Source organism: Physeter macrocephalus, chromosome 1, assembly GCF_002837175.3.
Source record: "Physeter macrocephalus isolate SW-GA chromosome 1, ASM283717v5, whole genome shotgun sequence".
Classification (NCBI taxonomy): Eukaryota; Metazoa; Chordata; class Mammalia; order Artiodactyla; family Physeteridae; genus Physeter; species Physeter macrocephalus.
This window is the reverse complement of record NC_041214.2, coordinates 85,016,598-85,031,503: the sequence shown is the minus strand read 5'-3', so window position 1 is coordinate 85,031,503 and position 14,906 is coordinate 85,016,598. Positions and strand designations below refer to the sequence as shown.

The window sequence follows — 14,906 nt, the reverse complement described above, 5'->3', positions numbered from 1 at the left end:
ATTCACTTTGTTATACAGCAGAAACTAACACACCATTGTAAAGCAATTATACTCCAATAAAGATGTTAAAAAAAAGAAAGAAAGAAAATAGAAAAAGAGGAATGCAAAAAAAAAAGCTAGACATGTTGGGCTCTGTGCTGGAAGAGTATGTGGACTGATAGAAAAATCAATATAGGTGCAAATAAATGCAATATAATATGCCAAGTGCTATAATAAAGGCTGAAGAAAGAACAGCAGGAGTCCAGAGGTGGAAGTAAATACTATTTTTAGGAGAGAAGTACCACAGAGGTGGTGCCCTGCAAGCTTGGCCTGGAAGATGATTCAGATTCCTCCAGGCAGCCAAGGGGAAGGGCCTTGCAGACCAAACAACTTGATGAGGGAATCGCCTTAGACGCAGCTAGAAAAATATAAACGTTGTGACAACATATGACTTCATGATGTCCCTGGGCTCACTGAAGAGTAAACCTTATATGCTGTTGTGCATCTGCTAAATCTCACGTAATAGCTTCTTAAGGTCCCCTCTTTTGGGGCCCTCAGAGTCCCTTGGAAGCCATAGCCATCTTTCGACAGTTTCCTTTTTCCTGCAGCCTGCAGAAGATGTCTGTGGTCGTTCAGCTGGAGGGGAGGATTACTTTTGTGTCTGTATGAAAGATGCCCCGGAGATGCTGGCTAGGTTCTGCAGATCTGAAACAGGTACTAACTGACACTTATCTCTTTCAGGAGGCAAAAATATTTTAAAAGCTCAAACACAGAGAGAAAACCAACCTAAATCAATGAATGTGGAGGTGGTTATTTTCTCAGTAGGTGGGAAGTGGGCCCAGTAGATCTGCTAAGGCAGAGGTGGTAACTTAAAAGCAGAGAAGCAGTGAGTAAATATCAGCCAGAAACGCCCAACCACAATGAGGCATCAGAGAGGGAGGTGTGAAGCAAGCCTCAGAAGCCAGAACAGGGAGCTACAGAGGGGTCAGAGGACCAGGGAGGGTGAGAATGAGGAGTGTTCAGAGGGAACCAAAAAGTCAGGTCTGAACCCTAGATTAATTCTGCAGACAGGGATGCTCTGTCACCTCCTGGGGGCTGGCACCACTTATGGGGTCTTAGATCAATGAGAGGAGAACATAAAAAAGATAAATCTTTTAGAAAAAAAAGTGATTAGAGTAAATTAGATGGTATTAGAGCAAGGTAATTGATCATTTTCACAGCAATTTCATCTTTCAGGGCCAGATTTTGAGCTGATTTGTATTGTTTCTTAGTCTTATAAACATATGCACTCTCTAAGCTGCAGCCCAGATTTGTAAGAATATTGTTGCATTCAAATGAGTTCATTTGGATAAAACTGGCCTTTTTTCTCCTGATTTTCATCTATATTCTCCTTACAATTGCTGATAGCCATCAACTTGTGCACGGAATTCTAAGATTTGGCAAATGATTGCTTTAACTTCTCTCTCTACTTCGAGTCTTTTTTTAGAAGTCCCTCTTTTTTTCTGACTTTGATCTTCCTCATAGCTCCCATTAACTCCATCCTTCACAGATTGATGGTCTGTACTTGGCTGTTAATTTTTTTTCAGGTGTCATTTGCCACCCCTTATTCATCTGGTAGCCCTTCCAATTCTTATTGTCCTAAATTCTCATCCTTGACATATGCTAATATCATATTCATACAGTTGACACCTTGAACGACCTCCAGAATCCTTTAGATATGTCTTGTTTCAAGAATCAGTAGTACACCTCCCTCGGGTCTGGAGAGGTAGTGAGTGCAAATTGAGTTCCTTTATGAAGTAGAATTCAGTATTCTTAATTACATTCAGGAGATAAATTGTCCTCAGCAGAGGACAATCTGTAGATTATTTTTTCTTTCAAAGTTTCTCAGTTTTTAAAGTTTGTTTTTGAATTGTTTATGACAAAGGAGTAAAGAAATACTGTGGAAAATTGAATAACAAATCATCTGCATCACTTATCTTTGATTTTGTGTTGCTGGTAGAGAGATCCTCACTTATATACAATTATTAACCCCTCTGCACAAGATGTGGATATCCTCGGTTCCACATTACTATTTACAACCTAAGTCTATCTATTCTAATATAATCAGTAATCACCATCCCTTCCTTACCCTGTGTCTATTTCTCCCACCTATAAAATGTGGGATTGGGTGATCGCTAAGGAGCCTTTCACCATGACATTTTAATCTTCTAAATAGAATCACAAATATATGCAGTTCACAAATATATGAACGGCACTCTCAGGTTTAACATTCAAGGTGTTAGCTATTCTTAAGGAAGCATAAAGACCCATAACACACAGGATTTTGTAATTTTTCAAGATACAAATTTTAATAATGAAAGTTAAGGTCATGTGTGAAGACAAGATTTATGTTGCTAGAAGTGGAGTGTAGCCACCACCCAGCTGTCACATACAAATTAAACTGTGATGTTCTCATTTAAAAGCCACCAGTGAGAGAGACATTATTATAAATATGACAAAATAAAAAAATGAGGATAAATGTGCTAGATTTCCAACTATCCCAGGTTTTCCCAGAGAATATCAGGAGCCTATTTATCATGCTTCCCAGAATATAGTTATTATTTTCAAACAGGGTAAAAGAATAGGGTTTTAGAGTCAAATTATATTCAGCAGAACTATCCAATTAGGAAAATCAAGACATATAAAAAACTGACATCATAAAAGGGAAGTAGAAGAGTTTCCTAAGATGACTTAGTGGGAAAAAAAATCAGGAGAAATACCTTATCAAGATTCACCCTTTCATGAGTTTAGCCAATTTCTATTGAGCTTGACTATGTATTGGATGCCCCTCAAGGCACTGAGGATTCAGAAGTGAATAAAATCAAATCCTTGCCCTCACAAAGCTTACATCCTAATTGGGGGAAATAATTAATAAAATAATTAATAAAATATAAAAAAATAAAATCTATAAAATACTGTCAGGCAGTGATAAATGCCCTGAAAGAAGAAATAAAGCAGGTTAAAAGGATTTTAAAAATGACAGAGAGCACCATATTACATGAGGAGATTAGGGAAGTCTTCTGAGGAGGTAACATTTGAACAGAGATCTGAGTAAAGTCAGGGAGCAGAGCATGCAAGTATCCAGGGACGGAGCACTGCAGGCAATAGGAATAGTGGATGCAACAGGCCTCGACACAGGATTTTGCTAGAATATTGTAGAATCCCAAGATACCCAAGTGCCTGAAGCAGTGAGCAAGGGAAGAGTCATAAAACAGAGACTCAAAGCAGAATACATTGGTGAGAAGATTTTGGAATCTTTTTTTAGTTCTAGTTAATAAGAAAATATTAATCCAATTTATAATAGAAAGTCATGAAGTTAAATGATGAGAATTTAACAAATTCTGTATGAAGGTGGATTTTCTTTTATAATATTCTCTAAGATCACGAGGTAGGATTTATATCTGATTATCTGAGTATTCACCATTGTGCCTAATATAGGATCTAAAATAAAGCAGTAATTTAGTAACTGGACTGTGGAATGAAGGATGTAGCTACTTATACTCTACTCCAGAGAGAATTTTCTTCATTGCATTCTTATCCACATTGAATTATTTCTCATCAAGAAATTCAACTCTTATTTTTTCTTAAAGAAGTTTACTGACCACATGATTATTTCCCTCCCAAGTCCTACTAACATGATAGAAAAGAAATAGTTTCAAAGAAAACTAGAGAAGCAATAAGTGTAGATGAGAGATTTCTACATATTTCTGTAAGATGTAAAGTAAGTGGAGGAGTGGTAGCTGAATCAGCAGTATAGAAGAAGCTATAGCTTATACCAAGCCAGCGAGAGAGAGAGAGATTGCAAGAGGAAAGCTGGTTCACCCTGTAGAACCCCAGAGAGAATGAGACTCTGATATGTTATGTACTGTGGAAAGTGGAGATGAGACTGAGGACAGTGAACATGGGGGATGAACTGACAGTAGGCACAGAGGTTGGTTCCCTAGGGCTCCCTATCCTTCCCCTTCCTTTCCCTGAAATCTTAACTCCACTCTGGACAGAAAAAGGAAAAAATGAGGGATCAAGAAAGAGCTCTTGGCCCCCAAATTTACTTTTTAAAAAACACCTGAGATTTATTTTATTTTAGAGGAGAGGTCCTACTACCTAATGTAACCCAGTTAGACTCCAAGCCTCCCATTTCAAATTCTGAAAAATCTTCAAATTCTTGGCTGATGTCATATATTTACTGGATGTTACAGATGGAGGCTGAAATAAATGATTCCATATTCAACTATTACTATAGTATCCTGTATGCAGTATGTACTTAATAAATGTCTACTAAACTAAAATGCTTACAAGCTAAAAAAGTTTTAAAAATATATGACTAACAAAAAATTTTAAAAACCAACAGAAGGGGTGGAAGATAAACACATTGTTTTAAAAAAAATAGAGTTGAAAAACTGGAAGAAGCAGCTAAAAGATATAAAAGTAGTTACCTCTGAGAAGGAGAAGGGGTGGGGTGCTGTGAAGACAGGGGCTATTGGTTTTCATTACTATAAACTTCTGGGTTCTTTTTGATTTTTTAAACCTGTGTATGTATTACATTGATAAAACTTAGAAACTTCAAAACGAAGAAATAAATCCAACTGTTGAGATTATATGGATAAACTTGAATAGTGACTTTCTTCTAAATTCAAAGAGAGAAGGTGGAGCCAGAGTTAACATTTCTGGGACTTCTCATAATGGAGAATCACTTGAAAAAGGAAACAAAACCAGTCTTGAAGGAACTGAGCTAGGTCCGCATCAGGACTGTGATGATTACCGGTATGGGTTTCAGGAAGCCTGTCAAATTACATGTATCCCAGGCATAAGCAAAAGACCATGTGAGCTGAGTGAGTTCATGTAACTGAGGCGGAGAGAACAAAACTTGGCTGTCAAGTTTGTTACCCTCTGCTCCACTTACCTGGGAACATGTGTAGCTCCCCCCCGCCCAGCACGACCCTGAGCTTTGGAGGCAAGGACCTTAGCTCATTCTCTTTGTCTAATGCCCTCTGTTCCTACCCAGGATCTGTGCAGGGCTAATAGGCTCACAGCAAATGTTGAAAGAAGAGAATGGGATTCTCATCAAGAACCCCAGTGAGACCTCTGTGTAAAGGGGGTGAGACCCTGCTGGACTGTCCTTCAGGGTGGTGGGGTAGGCATGGCCTGTGATGATCAAATCCAACATGGCCAGCCCTAAGTGCTTTTTTCCTTTACTTAATTGGAATCCAGATCCCAAGAATAGTTTTATGTTATCAGACGAGGCCCATATAACTTTCACCCACTGACAGCTGTCAGTCTTCTGAGGATTAGTCGTAAAGCACTTAAATATTTATTTATTCACTTGTGCATGTTTTGGAAATACGCGACATTCTGGGACATGATGCTGTTATGGGAGGGAAATGAAGGCGTAGTGTTTGAGCACCCATGACAGATAGGCCTGATAAACGGTTATGAAAAAAGCAGAGAGCGATAAATGCCCCCAAGAGCACCAACAATGTGGTACAATCATTCAGAGGAGGGAGAGCTCAGTTCTGGATGCTGAGAGGTTTCTACACAAAGCAAGCCCACTTTCTTTGTCATCTGGGTGACAACCTTCAAACAGCGATTACTGTTGCAAAGAATTCTGAAATGATTCCTCGAGGAAGCCACGTGATCCTTGTTGAAGCCAATGAACCCGAAGAGTTTGTCCCTGCCTCCGTGACCTGGAAGCTGGTAGAGAACCAAGAGAATGGGCCTGGAAAGAATGTGAGTGAATGTTACAAGGCTCCTGCATGGGCCGGGGCAGATGGAATACAGCCCTGACCCTGGGCAGCTCTCTCTTGGCATTAGAAGTCACCACAGTAATAATCCCTCCCATCTGCCCAGAGTTTTACTGTTTGAAAAGCTTTTAGCATTTCCGCCGGCACTTCTCAGTCTTGGCTTCACGTAGAAACTACCCAGAAGAGTTTTTAAGCTTCCAAAGCCAAGACTACGGATTCAATCAGAATCTCTGGGCTGGGAACAGACATCAGTCCCTCCATCGTGCAGATTCCAATGTGCAGATGTGGCTGAGAACCACTGATTTACATCCATGGTTCCCACTTGATCCTCAGTTACCCTACACACTTGAGCAAACTATTCATTTTACAAATGGGAAAACTGAGGCCTAGAGAGGTAAGTTTGCCCAAAACACACACCGGTGAGCTGCAGAGCAGGAAATCAAAATTCTGTTTGATCCGCCCCCCACAACCCATGGGCATTTAGACTGCACTGTACCGGTGACATGATATGAACAGATATTGGGCTTCTCTAGGTAGCAAGCTTCCTGTGCACTTACCCTGGGACAGTTCTTTCACGTGAAGAGAATGGGCTTCAGCCTGACATTTCCTTACTAAATGTAGCACCTCAGCCTTTGTGTAAATTCAAAGAGATGGTCCCCTAGGTGATAAATTACAAAAATCTCCCTTCCTCCAGGCTGACCAGCCCTTCAGATTGTTCAGTGTCGAGTAGACCTTTGTGCAGCATACAAGCTGCACAACTGTACAGAGTGGCCGTACCCCTACCCCGTGAAGAGGTGTGTTAACTTGGCTCAAATCCATTGTACGGACTATGAAGGAGGACAGCTCTGTCTCTGCTTTCAGCGGATTTCTGGTGCTGATTTCCTTGCAAGCCCACTTGCCTCAGCATCCATGCATGTTGCCTCAACTGCACTGAGTGATGAAACTCAGATCCTCACTAATTTTTTTTCCAAGTGCTTAACATTATTTATTCAAGAAAACTTAGTTTGCTTGTACCTATATACATTTTTAACAGAGATGGTATACTTTAAAAAATTTATTTTATTGAAGAATAGCTGATTTACAATGCTGTGTTAATTTCTGCTGTACAGCAAAATGATTCAGTTATACATCTATATATTCTTTTTCATAGTCTTTTCCATTATGGTTTATTACAGGATACTGAATATAGAACCTCACTACTTTTTAATAAAGGGTCCACTTATGAACTTAATGCCTCTCCTGAAGGTTTGTCATTGCAGGAAGAAGTCGCATCATAGTCTCAGGCTTTCCTGCTCGTCTCTGGCTCCCTCCCACCCCACTTTCTCTCCCCGATTTCCAAGAAAAGCACAGGGAATCCGGTCCCTGCCTCAAGTGAACTCTTTACAACAAGTCTTTGGTTGGCTGTTTTACAATGGAGGTTGGAAGGAGGGGTGTATCACCTTGCCTCCCAGTCTAGTACATCAAAATATTTTTTCTTCCAAATACAATGCTTCCCACAGTGAATTCCTCTAATGAAGAGAAGGTTCTCATCTTTTATACTATCTGAATTTAGATTCCGACACAAATGTAAGACCCTCTGAAAAATGTTGCATCAACAGCCATTACCAGCTATTGACATGATGAATGCATACACAGTCATCAGATGTTTACTCTTGGAGCTGAGCCAGCTGGGGCTAGAACCCAGTGATAGGGCTACACTGACAGGTGAAAAACAGGACAGAGAGGGTTTCAGGAAAGGAGTAGCGCTGGTGCAGGGGTCACAGGATGTGGAAGAGGATCTGGGCACTGTGAGGGAAGAGGTTACCTGTGGGGTGGGGAGAGGTCAGGTTAGGCTCTGAAGAAAGAGTACAGGGAAGAAATTGGGGCATGATTTTTGAATGAATGAACGGTAAGAGATCTTAGGAAACAAAAGGTTGAATGAGGAGGAGAAGGAAGAGAAGGGAAGAATGTTTCCTCTTCTTCCTTGGAATCACTCATTGGTACCTTGGAATGATTTCCTCAGTAGACTGACATCACACGTATTATCTCCCAGAATAGGATACAGAGCATCATGTTGCCAAAGTATTCTCTGCTCATATAATTTGGGGGGGGGGGGAGCATTTTGAGTATCTTCTTCATATGAGTCTAAGTTCTATGGGTAAATTCCATATTGTGCATTTGCTGGTCCTCACCCTGTTGTGTAACATGAATACACTTCCTTCCATAAAATGTAGGAAAGCAACAACATTCCTTAAGAGCCAATGTAGAAATAATGCCCTTTTGAGTTTAGGAAACCTACATTAACATTGGAAACAGTTCAGTGCCTGATGGAGAAAGAGGGAGCTGTTACCATTTCGCAGTGAGTGGGAAATCATACCAAGTGATAGTTCAGCATTTCAGCAGCTTGCTTCCAAAAGTAAGTAGTGGAGAAATGATGTGTTTTGTTTTGCTCCTCAAATTACTGAGTTAAAAAAGGGTAAGAGAACACTGAAGGGGATGATCATCGGGGTTATCTCAGAGTTAGGAAATAAAGGCCCCCAAACAGGCACTGCTCCTTCAGGAGTTTCCCGCCCCCCAAGCCTCCTGATCCAGCACAATCGCGGGGTCTCCTGTTCAGCGTTTGAGTCTGGTACTGCCCCTCGCCCCGCCCCTGGGGCCAGTCCAGCCCCTGCCTCCTTCCTCCCTCCCTCCCCAGCAGAGAGAACCTCCAGCTAGTTCCAAAGACGCTGCCTCTTTTTGTGTCTGTTTCTCTCTCAAAGCCACCAACTCATGTCGGGCTGAACTCTATTCCCCTTCCTGCCTGGATTCTTAAATTACAGCAGAAGGAAACAAAGACTTCATTTGTTATCTTGTCGCTGTGTGTGTATTTTCAAATCGTGCCGTGCAGGGTTGTGCTGTTAGTGGGAAGGAGATAAGTGGAGAACAAGCCCAGGGCAGCAAACATCTGTTAGCAGTGTCTTGAAAGTCCTGTCACCTTACCAGTCAAGGACCATAGAATCTAGACCCCCAAGGCTTCTAGAAAGTTGTTAGTGCAGTTCCTCATTGGAGAGACAGGAAAGCTGAGACTCAGAGAGGTTGTCTCTTGCCTAAGGTTTGCACAATTTGGGGCAGAGCTAGGAATAGAACCCTGATTCTCAACTCCTGATCTATTGCTCTTTCCTCTGCTTAGTCTTCAGTTACGGAGACAGTGTTTATTAAAAAGAACTGTATTTCCTTAAGTGTTTTAATCTTATATGCTCTTCTGCTTTTTAGTTACTTTTTATTCATTAGAGCTTACCCCATGTTGGAAAAATGGCCTGGAACAAAGTAATAGACTTGTGATAGAAAACTGAAAGTGAAAGTTAAACATTAAAGTGTTAAATCCTCTTTTTTCCCTTTCCTGACATTTGGTCTAATGTCACACCACCCAATGCTATTTTAAAGCGGTGGCCAGGAGTAATTTTTCAGGACTGTTCTTTTATTTAAAAAGTGTTCATCTCTCTAATCTTATTGCAATCGTTGTCTTTATCTTTACATTCTGGTGAATGGAATCATTTTTGCAAGAATGTCCCCTGGGCAGAAATCTAGACTCGTTGAAGAATTTCAGAAATTAAAGTAGTTGTTATTGCATGAAAAGAGAGTGTATTTGTTATTTATTGCTGTGTAACAAATTACCCCAAAACGTAGTGGCTTAGAATAACACCATTTTTTTTTTTTTTTTTTACATTGCTGTGGGTCAGGAATCCAGGTGTGCTTAGCTGAGTCTTCTGGTTCTAGGTCTTTCACAGGTGTAATGAGATGTTGGCCATGACTGCAGTCATCCTGGGGGGGAAGGATCTGCCACCAGCCTCACTCATGTGCTGTTGGCAGGATTCAGTTTCTTGTGGGCGGTTGGGCTAAAGAGTCTGTTTTTTACTGGCCGTTGGGCAGAAGCCATCCTTATTTCCTTGCCACGTAGGTCATTTCATAAGGAAGCTCACAGTGTGTCAGCTAGCTTCCATGAGAGTGAGCAAGCAAGAAGAGTCAGAGGGAGAGAGAAAGAGAGGGAGAGAGAGAGGTATGACCATTTTTTATATCTTCATCTTAGAAGTAACATCTTATCCTGTCACTTTATTCCTTTCCTTAGAAGCAAGTTGCTAGGTCCAGTCCACACTCAAGGGAGGGCATTAGACGTCATGAATACCAGGAGGTGGGCCATTTTAGAAGCTGTCTACCCCGGAGAGCATTCCTTCTGTGGCCCAAAGGGCATATCTTAGAGGAAGATCCCCTGCTTGGATATAGAGTATAGAAACAACAGGGGTTTGTACAGCTCAGAGTGGAGAAAAATGGAGAAGTGTGTGAGTTATCACCTGGAATTATTTGAGGTTGGTCCATCAGAAGCTGTGTGAATAATTTCAGGTCCTCCAGGAAAGAGATGAAATGGCATTTTCACTGTTTGGGGTATAGAGGCCAAAGTCAGAAAAAGAAAAAGTCCTTTCTTATCTCCTTCAAAAATACAGATGAACAAGTCACATCAGAGTGAAACGGTTCTTCTTGAGACCAGACCTATGTATTACTTGCTGGGACTGTTACAATTTCTGGACTGCAGATTTCTGGAAAGTGAAAAGGAATGGAGAGTAGTGAAACTTAGATAATTGCTGATAAGTAGTGAGTAAAATCAAGAGACTGCCTTTGACTATTATTTTTTGTTGCCCAAGCATTCTTAGGGAAGTTTCCAAAACTGCTTATTAACTCCCATAATGCCTCAAGGCTGGGTTAGTAACCAGTGTCTAAAATGACTATTTTACTTACACGGTCATTATATGATATTGGCTGAAGAAAGTAATTTTACCCTTCTCAAATACCTGAGAAATGTTGCCAACTTAAATGCTTACTTTTGAAAAGCTGTATTCCTCTAAAGAAAAATCAATTCAGGAGGATATATGCTGTCTCAGAGTAAGTTATCTTCTCAATTTTCAGATCTTGATCTTCATGCAGAATTTATTCTTTATTCAGACAACACTAGAAGACGTAAGATTTCTTGTGTGATATAAAGACTAAATATGTACTTTACGCCTGAAGAAACGAAGCCATTTTCAGCAAATGTTTATAGTCTTGATATGTACATGAACACAAACAAATGTTTATAGGGTGATTTTCATATATACTAGCCAAATAGTAGGTTAAACCATATGAATCTGTTTACATGTGACCATTTTTGACCAATAAAGATGGCCGTTTCTTATGTGTCAACTAATAATAAGGAAATTCTCTGAGAACTTCATTTTTTCCTGTATTGTGTTATTTCATGTGTTTTTGGCACGTTACCACTGAGCCTTTAATAGTATTGCCATTAATCAATACCTCCAATGTATTTACTTCTACTAGAAGACAGTGTGTCTTGCATCAGAAACTCCTTTTCTTTAGTAACAGCTTTAAAATTTACTCTTCCCTTTATACTGTTGTGTTTGTACACCAAACTCTATAGGTGGGGGGCATGTTATCTCATTTTCACTCCAAGATGCATCAAGGATATGTGTATATATCTCTAGTTATATCTGTTAAACCATTTCCCAAATGTTTCTCTCCCTAGTGTCTACGTGTTAAACCTTCAGCGGCAGTCAGAACCAAAACACAGATGGACTAGGTTGTGATCTGTGCATCAGGGTGTGGAAAGTGCTGTGATTATGACAGCACACACTTCAGCTTGGTCTTGGTGAATATAATCCAACAGGACTTCTTTTGAAGTGTGTGATCATCTTTGTGGACATCCTTGGCAGTATCACCATCATTTCCATGTGATTGATTGATTGAAACAATTTAAATATACAAGGGCATTATCCCTCTGGGAATAGTTATCTCCAGGTCTTTTTCTTTCAGCCCGATTCCACATGTGTTCAGGAGACACACACACTCACACATACACACACGTCGCGTGTGAGTTAGTTATGATGGAAATTACTCAAGTGAGGCATTAAGCTTAATTAAAACTAAGCATTAATTTTTCTTATACTTTCCCCTGCAGTTATTATGTAGGCATGTGTGGAGATGGACCTAATGACTGTGGGGTGAGTAGAAATTACTTCTTCTAATGCAGGGGGTTCACTGATATCCCTTTTAAGGACCCCACGTCTCCTGGGGTCTGACTCTTCACCCTTCTGCCAACAATCACATCACTTAATCATTCTGATGTTTATATTCACTTCTACTGGAGTGTGGGTTGGATGTGGTTTAGAGTAAAGTGAGATGAGTCACTTCAGCTGTTTTCTAGCAACTCCTAGAATAATAAAGACAAGGAAAGGCTACATAGGCTCCCATATTTCAGACCCAAAAGGGACTTTTCAAGACTAGCTGGTTTAAATCTCTCCTGTTATAAATAAGGAAATGAGACTCAGGAAGGTGAATACTTTTTTTTTTCCTTAAGTCACGCAGCTGGTAAAGGCTTAATGGAGGAAGAATTTGAAACTGATGGTAAAGCCTTGAATTATGTGCAAATTGTGTTTATCCCTGCCAGATTTCTACACCAGGGTTACTTTTTACAAGTTGGCTATACCCCAAAATTCTTACACTCAGCAAAATGATAGACCAAATTATTTGGTCATTACATACAATAGCAAACCTAAATTACAAGATTCTCAGCAGATTACTTCTCTAACACAATAGAAGGCAGTGCATATTTTATAATCTGAGTTTCGAAGATATGGTTGAAACAGTAGCTTACCTTGAAGATTGTTGTACATAAGAAGATATTTTAGGAGCTAATTTGTGGAACAAGAAGTAAAGAGAATTGCTTTGTATTTCCAAAGTCTATTAGATACTTAAGATCTAGGTATTTGTTTTACTTCCTTCTTAAATATTTTCTTCAAAGTTCTGTGAAAAACTATGTTCATAATTAGAGATCTGTTATGAATTTTTCTACCTCATACTTCATGAGAAGAAGCTACTTGTTAGTTTCCTCTTCCAAATCTAGAGTGAGTACCCATTCTCATTAATTATGTGGAATTTAGAACAAAACAAATAAACTGGATGTTATAAAGGACATAGTCTCTTCCTCCGAAGAGTTCATTATCTGATGGGGGAAAAAATCATGCATAAAACTAACGCTAACATAAAGTAGATGGTCCTAAATTACATCACAGAGATATAAAATATTAAGGGAGAAAGGAAGAAGAAGGAAATAGTCTAATATTAATTAAACATGAATTTAGTGTATACTGGCCATAGTAACCAGGTACTTTGCACTTTCTACAGAGCTACAGAAGTACAAAATCTCATTTTATGTTCATACAATTCTCATAGAAATACGAAATCTCATTTTATGTTCATACAATTCTCATAGGATTAGGGGCTCAGTGGCCTGCTCATTGGCCACTCTCTGCTCTGGGCATTCTCTGGACAGTCTTGATGAGAAATGAATTAGCCCTTATATCAGTGAGACAACGTATATTCTGGAACGATTCTGTGATGTGTGCATCTGGTCCTTTCCTCCAGTGAAGATGCTGTATGCCCCAAACTTCGTCCCAGCAGTTAGTTGGTTGGCCGGATCAGGCAGCCGACAGCCTAGGAAAAGGTGGGAATTAGTTTTTCCTATAGTTCATGAAGGTGTCCTGTTAAGTGTAAGAACTGTGATAGTAAAGGCCCTCACAAAGTTCCATCCAAATTCTGTCGCCTTTTTAATAGATTTCTGGAATGAGTCCTTCCACTTTCTTATCATGTCTACACCCCCTCAACCAATACACACACACACACACACACACACACACACACACACACACACACTCTTCTACCACTGGGTATTGTTTACTTGGTGCGTCTTTAATTGGTGACTGCGTGTATCCAGGTGCAGTAGCAGCATAAACAGAGACCCAGGGGTGGAAGAGTGCAATGTTATCAACTCTATAATGTGAAGAATAGCCTCACGATGTTTGAAGAGTTAGAGCTTGGCCTGAGGAGTCATGGGTGTAACATGGCTTTATCATTCCAGGCTTTGAAAATGGCTCATGCAGGCATTTTGCTGTCAAAACAGGAGGCATCTGTGGCCTCCCCTTTCACCTTGAAAACAGCCAACATCGAGTGTGTGTCTCATCTCAGCAAGTAGGCCACCTATCCCCCTTCTGTCCCCTACCGACAGGCTCACTGTCTGGCTCTGGACAGAATTCAACTATAATTGAAAGTGATAAATGTCACAGCAGAGGCTTGGGTAAAGTGCTACTGAGTATCAGTTAAGGGGGCCATGAGTGCTGCTTGAGAATGCTGGTAAAAGCAACAAACAGGTGACTTACGCTGAGCTTTAAAGGATACATGGCTGTGTCACGTGGACAGTTGAAAACTAGAGTTGATATTTAAAAAACGATTGTATATCTAACTTTTCTCCTTTATTTTGTATGTTGGATGCTTACTGGAACCTTTATCTCAGGAGTTGGGGATGCGGGGGAAGCAGAAAAGGAACCCTCCACCAGAAAGCTTCCCCCAGTAGTGTTATGTCTCCAAAATACAGATTAGTGAATATCCAAAGTGATTGCACCAGAGACATTTACAATGGATTGGCAATTGGATTAGGGGAGGGGAAGGAATTAAAAACTGTTTATTTTCCCAGTATAGCTCCCTTACATCCACTGCACTCTCATTTCTGATCGTCTCTACTCATATATTTTTTGGTCTAATTATTATCAATTAAATAAAGGTTTTATTGGCTAAATAACTAACAAACAACCGTAAACCCTATGATGTGATCTAGGCCAGTAGCTATATGTAGAGATTCATGAATTATTATTCTTAACCAGTGTTTTGATTGCAATATTAGACACTCAGTATTTGCGTGTACATTTGCTCTAAATTAACATTAAAACACTTGAATAATGACATTTTTAGGGATCTCTGCTATGGCTCAAACTTCAGGCTGACAGTGGAGAAGGATGATATAACATCCAAGTAGCACATAAAGATATAAAACAATAGAAAGCCCGGTTTCTACGAACACTCCAAGTACTGGGCCTTGAGACTTCCCTGGCGGTCCAGTGGTTAAGACTCCGTGCTTCCACTGCAGAGGGGCACGGGTTCGATCCCTGGTTGGGGAACTAAGATTCTGTATGCCACATGGCACGGCCAAAAAAAAAAAGAGATCTACTCATACAGTTAAGAATAAAACATCAGGGCTTCCCTGGTGGCGCAGTGGTTGAGAGTCCGCCTGCCGATGCAGGGGACGCGGGTTCG

The 14,906-nt window shown here is 40.2% G+C and overlaps 1 protein-coding gene and 1 long non-coding RNA gene across 2 annotated transcripts in view; one reads left to right on the top strand and one right to left on the bottom strand.

Annotated features, from left to right (window-relative positions):
- The window catches only part of ATP13A5 (ATPase 13A5), a 94,328-nt gene that overhangs the window by 49,285 nt on the left and 30,137 nt on the right, over positions 1–14,906 (top strand). Inside the window, 9 exon segments of the mRNA XM_024124185.3 lie at positions 538–616; positions 619–693; positions 3,457–3,472; positions 4,655–4,779; positions 5,561–5,742; positions 8,026–8,151; positions 9,250–9,329; positions 11,719–11,761; positions 13,678–13,787. Of these exon segments, the coding sequence (XP_023979953.3) occupies positions 538–616; positions 619–693; positions 3,457–3,472; positions 4,655–4,779; positions 5,561–5,742; positions 8,026–8,151; positions 9,250–9,329; positions 11,719–11,761; positions 13,678–13,787 (836 nt within the window).
- LOC129392323 (uncharacterized) lies at positions 9,458–10,679 on the bottom strand. Its single transcript, XR_008618043.1, has 3 exons — positions 10,589–10,679; positions 10,064–10,306; positions 9,458–9,704 (listed from the first exon to the last, which is right to left on the bottom strand). It is a non-coding gene; the product is annotated as an uncharacterized lncRNA (long non-coding RNA).